The sequence below is a fragment of the Urocitellus parryii genome, chromosome 12 (assembly GCF_045843805.1).
Source record: "Urocitellus parryii isolate mUroPar1 chromosome 12, mUroPar1.hap1, whole genome shotgun sequence".
In the NCBI taxonomy this organism is placed as follows: domain Eukaryota; kingdom Metazoa; phylum Chordata; class Mammalia; order Rodentia; family Sciuridae; genus Urocitellus; species Urocitellus parryii.
The window spans coordinates 83,718,098-83,727,176 of NC_135542.1; the positions used below are offsets into that span (position 1 = coordinate 83,718,098).

At 43.3% G+C, this 9,079-nt stretch overlaps 1 protein-coding gene across 1 annotated transcript; it reads left to right on the forward strand.

Moving 5' to 3' along the window:
* Positions 1-469: 469 nt before the first annotated feature.
* Positions 470-8,015, forward strand: Lgalsl (galectin like). The gene is made up of 5 exons (XM_026387201.2): positions 470-953; positions 1,748-1,819; positions 1,977-2,065; positions 2,713-2,890; positions 4,875-8,015. The coding sequence occupies exons 1-5, from the start codon at positions 918-920 to the stop codon at positions 5,016-5,018; spliced, it is 519 nt and encodes a 172-aa protein (XP_026242986.1). The 5' UTR covers positions 470-917; the 3' UTR covers positions 5,019-8,015.
* Positions 8,016-9,079: the final 1,064 nt, after the last annotated feature.

Here is a 9,079-nt window from a genome sequence, read left to right on the forward strand (position 1 = left end):
CGGGACAGAAAACACCCTACCTTGAGGTCTCCTTGTCTCTTTCTTTAGGCTCAAATATTTACTTCTGCAAGCCTTGAGATCTTTCTTTCTCTTTCTACCTAGACAGCCCAATGAATCTTTCTCTCACTTGATTGGCAATCTCTGAAAGAAATCAAACTGACCTCCCTCTCTGGGATGCTCCCCTTCTCCCCGATCTTCCCTCGACCTCGCCTCTCACCATCTCACCTGCCCCCAGGATGCGGCAGAAGCAAGAGGGGTTAGTGATTAGAAGGCAGGACGGGAGCGGCAGGGGTGTCCTTCGCACCTGTCACCTGGCAGGTCCCGGCCCTCCCTTCCCCAGTCCCCCAGCCCCACCCACCTTCCCGCCCCGGATCGCCGACACGGGCCCCGCCCTCCCGCACGCCCAGACCTGGACTGGCCCGTCCCTCCTGCCCCGGCCTCCCGCCACTGTCCAATGACCGAGGGGCAGGGCAAGCTGAGCAAGCCGCAGCAGCCCAGCCGGGTCCCCGCCCTGTTCCCGGTTCCCGAGCGGGGCCCGGTGGCCTTTAAATGCCACCCAGGACCGGCACGGCGCGGCCCTCGCCACCTTTCTTTCTTGGGCACCGGCACCGGCAGCAGCGCCAACCGCGACTCGTCAGCCGCAGTCCAGGTCCCAACAGCAGCGGCCACCTTAGACCTCCTGGCCCGTGCCGCCTCTCCCTCCCCTCCCCCTCCTCTCGGGCCCTGCCTGCCGGGTCGGCGCCGGGCCCCCGGGCGTGCGCGCGCGCGCTCCCGCGAGTGTGTGCGCGCCCGCGCCAGCCTCGGACCCGCGCCCCCACTCAGCGCAGGACCGCCCCGGGATCCCCGCCCGCGCGCAGCGTCCCGCGACCCCCGCTGCCTGGCCGCCAGCGGTGTACCCCACCGCGCCGTGCAAGAACATGGCGGGATCGGTGGCCGACAGTGATGCCGTGGTGGTGAGTGTGGCGGGGTGCACGCGAGGCGCCCCCTTCCCGCCGCCCCGCATGCCGCTGCCGCCTGCTCCAGCCGGAGCTGGGGCGGATAGAAGCTGCAGGCCCAGCCCCGCGTCCCCCGCGTGGGAAGGCGGCCGGGTACCTGTTAGCAGGAGCCGGCCGTGCACCCCGGCTAAAAGGAGCTTTCCCGGACAGAGAGCGCTGGACTGGGGGAGGGCTTGGGGGAGATCGCAGGGTTGAGGTGCCCGACAGCCGGTTCGGTGTCTGTACAACCGCCGACCAGGTGTGTGCACTTTTGCACGTGTGAGTGTGCGCGAGGGTGAGTGTGTCGGGGCGCGCGCCCGCGACCGGCTCCAGACGTCCCGGGGATTCCCCCTTGAAAATGGGTCCTCGACCCCGGGCTCCAGAGACAAGTTGAGCACTGCCACTCCACTTCAGCCACGTCCCCGAGGACAGGCCTGCCAGACAGCGGTTCCAAAAACGTTTGTGGTTGGAGAGGGCCTGCCCTTCCCCTGCACCAGGTTCTGGCTCCCTGGTGGGCCCCGACCTTGAATTTGATTTGGATTTGAAGGGGTCTGGGGATGTTTGGAGTCTTAGCTACCGGACGGAAAGGATGGGTTTTGTTCTGAGGATTTATGCGGTTATTAATGGGCTATAAAGAGGCATCATCTGCAGACACTGCTTGTGTGTCTATGGAGGACTGCTGGATTCTGCTAGATTTCCGTAGGTGCCCCCACCCCCATCTTCTAAGAAAAAAAGGGTCCGTGGAAAGCCAATCTGTATGCTTCTATTTTTAGAAACTAGATGATGGGCATTTAAACAACTCCTTGGGCTCTCCAGTTCAAGCAGACGTGTACTTCCCACGACTGGTAAATGGTTTTGTTCTGTTTTCCGTGTCTCTGCCTGTGCCCCCTTCCTTTCTTAATTGCATTTTCCTTGCATTTTCTATGAGGTCAGGTTCTCAGGATCTGAGGGCTTGGCTCTTCTCTAACAGCCTGTAAAGTTCCTGTTTCTCCTCCTTTGCAGATAGTTCCATTTTGTGGGCACATTAAAGGTGGCATGAGACCAGGAAAGAAGGTGTTAGTGATGGGCATTGTAGATCTCAACCCAGAAAGGTAAGTCAAGACAGAGTCCTTTTCACCAGCAGAACTATCAGGCAGTGGCAGGGCCCTGCCCACTCCTGTTGTGGTTTAGTTTCCTCTTCTTCCTCTCCTTGTGGACAGTGTTGCTAGTTGGGAGTGCCAAGAAAGTACCATGTTCCCATGAAAAGAATGTGTATGAATCCCAGCCATCATTTCTCCAGACAGCTATTTATATCAGAGATGATAAATATAGACCCACATTTTCTCTTTGACCCTTAGAAAGGCCAAAGGATTTTTTCCCCCTTTTTTATGGTTTTGAAACATGGTGCTTGGAGCAAGAACTATTAGTATAAATAAGAACCAAACTTGACAAGATATTATTTCCCCTAGTCAACTGCTGGGACTGTTTTTGAGAATTCTGATGGATTAATACACTGATGTGTGAGTGGCTTGGGGTATTTAGTACTTGATTTTTGTAATTTCAGTCATCCACCAAAGTTTTCTCCAGAGTCTACTTTAGGTAACAAAATTAATTGGTTTGAGTGTAGTCTTTCTTCACCATAGTCTAATCTCTTATGAAAAAGAGTAGTTGCCCATTAAAAACAGACAAACCCAGAGGAGGAGAACTTGGATCATTTATAATATCCAGCCCCAAATAAATGAAACCACTTTGTTTTCAGCTTTGCTATCAGCTTGACCTGCGGTGACTCCGAAGATCCTCCTGCTGACGTGGCAATTGAACTCAAAGCTGTGTTCACAGACCGACAGCTACTTAGAAATTCTTGTATATCTGGAGAAAGGGGTGAAGAACAATCAGCCATCCCTTACTTTCCATTCATCCCAGACCAGCCATTCAGGGTAAGTATCTCAAGCGCCTCAGCTACAACCACTGGCAGGGTGGTGGTGTTCTAATCTCATGTTTGCCAAGAATATTGAAGTAGCCAGAATTTCTGCATGTCCAGGAAATTTGTCACCCGATGGTTAAAAAAAAAAAAAAAAATATATATATATATATATATATATATATATATATAAAGAAAAAGGAAAAGAAAAGGAATCAAAAGAGCTCTGTTTGCTGATAGAAATTAATGCTCCCAGAGTAGCACTTGGATCTCTCTGTTCAGCCCATATATTTAGTTATTACACCCATATTTACATACTCAGATTATTAAGGAAAAAAACTTACTACTACACTTAGCTACTATGGTAAGTATTAATTTAGCAAATACATTTGTATATAGTACCCAACATAGTGTTAGGCACATAATAAATACCTGCCCCCAAATATCTGATTAATACATATTAATAAGTATCCAGAATTTTCCTCATTTTTTCCCTTAGCCTTTAAGTAGTTTGAAACCTTATTCATTAAGACATTTTAAAGAATTTGGTGGTTATCATTTTATGTTCTCTTGTTTCCTTTGCTAATGAGGCCATGTCCGTGTCCTTGTTTCCCCCTCTGCATTAATCAAGCCTCTGTCTATTTCATGGTCACAGGCTGTGTGGCTGACAGATTTCTTCCCTTGGGCCTGGAAGAATATAGATTTGCTCCCCACTATCTAGTGGGCAGGAAACACAACCCAAACTTGCCACCTAATCAAGCAGCATTAGCAGCACCTTCCTCTAGAAAGGATAATGCCAAATAAGAGATGCATGTCAGTAATGTGGAGAAAAGGACTTCGTGCATGATGAAGTTCCTTCATCAGATCTTGTTCACACACATCCCAATAATGGCAGCTTCATTAAAAACTCCCATTTGCCTTATCAACCTTTAATATGTTGCTCTTCATCTAAAAATTTTCAAAGGCTTTATAGTCTGGGTGAGAAATAAGAAGCCAGGACTTTCATATCTGTGATAGAATTAAAATCATTGCCTTTCTAATCCTAGACTGGGGAAGGCACTCCACCCTCTTCTGTAGGATGGTTATGTCCTCTTAGGCTCCTCTTGATTGTTATAAGTTTCCTAATGATGAATCTTCACACTCATGAGTATGATCAACCAGAACTTCTAGTAGGGATATAATGCTCCCCAACAACAAAATTAAAGTGAAATAGGCCCTTCTTGGTAATACAAGTTTAATAATAATATGAATTAAATGTGACTAATATCACATATGGAGTCTCCCCTTGCATGGTGAATACCAGAGCTTTTAATAAATACATCATAGCACAGAACCAATAATTAAACTTATGGCAAATTACTTATGTTAAGAAAAAGGAGAAGACAAAGCTTTTACCATGTGGAATTTGTATTTCTGTTTGGCTTACAAAGCTTTGTTAATTACACATTGTAGGTAATTACTATATAACCTTCTCTCTGCTTTAGTGTTACCATGTTTGAGTGTCTAGACTATTATTACATGCTACTAAATGGGTACCAGTTTGGCCTTATGAGGGGCTCCTCTAAAAGTGGGTTTGGGGGATAGTAATGGAGACATTAAATGCCATGTAACTTAATCTATGCTAGTCACCAACTTCTGGGGTGCAGAGACAAATGTTGAAGCCTGAGCAATTTAAAATCTTTAAAGGATATTGAATAGTGAAGTGTAGTGGTTCTCAAAGTATGTTCCCTGTTTCAGCCTTATCACTGTTACCTTGGAACTTGGTAGACATGTCAATTTTTAGGCCTCACCCTAGTCCTTCTGAATTGGGAATTTGGAGAGTGAAGGCCTGCAATTTGTTCTAACTAACCCCCTCTATGGTTCCTTCCAGTGCATTCTGATATTTGAGAATCACGGAAGATGTTGCCTTTTTTTTCTCCAAAATAAAGTTATGTTTGTTTGTCTTCCCTTGCAGGCTTTGTTGAAATTGTGAATTCAGATTATTACTTTGTTTCTTCCAGGTGGAAATTCTTTGTGAGCACCCACGTTTCAGAGTGTTTGTGGATGGACATCAACTCTTTGATTTTTACCATCGCATTCAAACGTTATCTGCAATTGACACCATAAAGATAAATGGGGACCTCCAGATCACCAAACTTGGCTGACAGCATTTAAACCACTTCTATTTCAAATAGGATCAGGTGCCACAACCATATGACTGTCGGTCTGGAATAAATGTCCCAGCAAGATCTGGAGACTTACAAAGAAAACAAAAGGCAAGCTTCACTGTCTCTTCTTTCTGTGCAGTTTAAGCCCAAAATGACAACTTCAACTATGGTTTGCCCATAGGAAGAAAGCTGTCGGACAAAGACACCGAGCCATTATTCCCAAAACGAAGTAATACATGTATGCTGGATTTATTCAGACCAAAACTAAAATGGATTTGTGATGATTTGTGATTGGATAGCAAATTATTTGTCATTTCAAAGCAAGGTGATGTTTAGATACAAAGTGCTAAAGACATCAAAAACAACAACGGTACACCGAAATCAACACTTTTCTGCACTGAAGTAGAATTGTGTAGCACAACCAACATTTTAGTCAGGGTATTTACATAGAATGTAGGTTGCTCAAGATTTATTATTTTTTCTTTCTTCCTTTTTTGCACAGCATAATGTCAGTTCAGATTTTTGAAGCTTTCTTGTAGTTATTTATTTATATTCAATGTATGTACTAGAGAATGAGCAATGTCTCAAGAACAGCGAATTATGAACTTTTGAATGTACAAATATCTTGGGTCTGAGAGGGGAAATTACGTATTACAATCATAAAACAGGTGAATTTATATCTTAAAGAGTTGGGTTGTATCCTCCATACTCCTGAACATAGGATCTCTTAATATAAATTGTCATAAGTGCTTTTGGAAAAAAAATTTGCAACATTTCGATAAAATTGCTATTCATGTTGTCGATTATGTAAAATTCTATTTATATTGCTTTTTTCTCCTAACTCTTTTTCTCCTAACTGAATTAGCACACTATTGGCTTCCTTAAGACTAATTAAATACTTCTCCCTAGCTTTACATAATAGCTCATTAAGTTGTTATTAAATTCATTGAAGATACAAGAGAGGGGGATTGCATAGATAATTTTTGAATGATTATTACATAAACTTTTTAAAGTATATGAAAATGATTTTGGAATGTAGTGTAAAGCAGACAAATGGCCCTGAATGACCTACTTGGAAATAATTTATGTCAACTTAAGCTGTTAGCTCATTATATAACTTTTCTTATATGACCCTCACCAGTATCCCAAAGCAATGCCTTTGGAGCTTCAGAGTAGAAGATGCTTCCTACTGTGTTGGCTCTGTGGCTGGGAGGAGCTAGTGACTTGGAGGAGATAGTAGGATAAGATGGAATCCAGATTAGGAAAGGATCCAGTTAGTTTATCTGAAAGGTTAACTCCCAGGACTCCAGGTCTTTGAGTCCAGCCAATACTGTGAGTGCTTCCAGTGAAGCCTTAGGAGTTGCCCTGCGCTTGCAAAACTGATCAAGCCGGGGAGCAGCTCCAGCAGGAGGCTGCAGACTGCAAATGCCACCACAGGGCCAGGGATGGTTGGATGCTGGACTTCACAAGGTGCATTGGCTCTGGAGAGAAGGACCCTTGGCATTGCTTTGGCCAGGTAGTGGGGGAAGAAAGGGGTGCTGGGGCGGGGGTGTATTTATGTATAATTTAGGTTTTGTTTGTACAGCATACTGCGTCTTGTTATGACACGTCCTTGTCCTGCTTGGCTTTTGAGTGTTTTTTTTTTTTTTTTTACACGACATGCAGAGGCACGGAAGTGGCTATGTCATTTTTCACGTGCCGAAAAGGTAGACAGTGTTTCAGTACCAAAGTCTAAGATAAACAAAGCAAACTAAAATCGTGAATTTTTATAAGTGATATATTTGGATTCTTCTCAACTTTGAAACTGTTTAGCACAGTTTTATGGTGTTATAGAAGATATTTTATCCAACAACACTGGCTGCACATTAAAAAGCTTTATGTACCAGCTGACTTAGCCATATTCAGCCAGGAGAGCTGTTCGGTGGCTCCAGGTATTTTCAAGCCTTTGAGTAACTTCTCATGGCTTATAAAGCCACTTTTAAGGAGTATCTATAGAGAGACTTAGAGGGCACCCTGAAATATTTTTGTAGGGATTTTGATCCAACTTACGCTGGACGATCCCAGGGGAGGATGCTTTTGAGTGGTCAACTTTTCCTACCCACTGCATAATTCAGCAGAAACCAGAGGAGCAGGGAGTATAACTGATTAGAAGTGGCTGTGTTCTCTCTGCCTATCAGCTAACTCATTAGCAACCAAGCCCTTAGGCAGCTTAGTGTGAAAATGCTGTTAACCCTTCCTTTCCCTATGAGGTCAGTGGGGACCTCTTGGGTAAGTCTACTGGGATTAATCTCAGTGATGTGATGATTTGATTTAGGTATAGCTAAATGAGTACAGGGCTAATCCCTCCGTCCTACTGGTTAGCTGGAAACTGGAACATGTTCACACCCTCTCCTCGGCCTGTGAGGTCTAAGGTGGGAATTTCAGGATTGAAAGTGCAATTTAAAGCTTCACAGGAAAGTATTTGCGTATGTAAGGAGTTATTTCTGACCAGAGCCCTAGTTTTGCAATAACCCAAACCAAGGAATAACAATCAGGCTCTGGGGAAATAAAATCAGGCTTTAGACAATCTGTTTCTGCAGCAAAATTAGAGTGAATGTGTATATCTACTTAAAACCTAATGGAAGTGATTTCTGCTCTCTGGGTGGTCCCAGAATTGTTTTTAAATTATTTTTATAAAATTTGAAACCCCATTTCAAATCTTACCAGCCTCAGTTCAGACCCTCCTAAGAGATCACTCTTAGGATTGATGATTTATTTGCTAAATGGCAAGTCTTTCCATTTGTCTTTAAAAGAAAATATCCAAAAAGAGGGCATGAGCCCTGTTGCCTTGAGAGAAGCAGCCTTGGCATTTTCCAGCATTAAGGTAGGAAAAATGTTCCTATGATGACATATTTTCAAAGAAACACTTTCTTATTTACTGCGTGGTGTAAAATGTTGCTATATGTATTGTTACATTATGTCACTGCTGAAAGTTATTTGCACTATAATAAAGGAGTTTTCTACAAAATGTTTTCCAGTTTATTACATGCTGCATTTGGTCCCAGTTAAATCGCACTTAGCACTTAGCTTAGACCCTGAGGTGCAGCACCCCTCTCTTTCACACACACACACTCCAAACCACTTTGTCTTGTGTTTCTCACATTGATTAAAGAAGAGAAGGTGACTCAGGGGCCCCCAGAGCCTGAATGAGCTTATATTGTGGATTCAGTGGGTGCTTATTTTTTTATTTATTTATGTTTTGCAGTACTAGAGATTGAACCTAGGAGTACTCTGCTACTTAGCTTCTCTCTCTCTCTCTCTCTCCTAAGACAGGGTCTTGATAAGTAGTTTAGGGCCTGAATAGATTGCTGAGGCTGGCCTCAAACTTGCAATCTCCTGCCTCTATCTCCTGACACTCTGGAATTATACGCATGTGCCAATGCACCCAGCAGTGAGTTCTTTCTTTTACTTTTTTAAAAAATTTTTAATTGACTTTTAAAAAAAAAATGACAGCAGAATGCATTACAATTCTTATTACACATACAGCACAATTTTTTCATATCTCTGGTTGTATACAAAGTATGTTCACATCAATTCATGTCTTCATACATGTACTTTCTAAAAACAATTTACATGCAGTAAATTTACGTACGTTAGTGGATAGTTCTAGGTATTTTAACACATTGAGAATGTAACTCCCATTTTATCAGGAAACAGAATCATTGCATCATTCCCCCCAATTCCTTTGTGCTATCCCTTTGTAGTTAAATTCATCTCCCACCTTCTAACTTTGATCAGGCAACTAAGGAATTATTCTCCCACCCTATAGTTTTTAATTTTCCTGAATGTTATAAAAAATAGTCACATATTTGTAACTTCTTGAGGTTGGCTTTTAATTTGCATAATGCATTTGCAATAGTGCATAAGTGCGTATGCATTGATGTAATATGTGTCAATAGTTTTTCATTTATATTGCTGTGTAGTATTCCCTTGGGTAGATGTGCCACCATTTCTTTATCTTTTCACCTGTTGAAGGATACAGAAAGTTCTTAATATAATACATCATTAAATATAGTCTT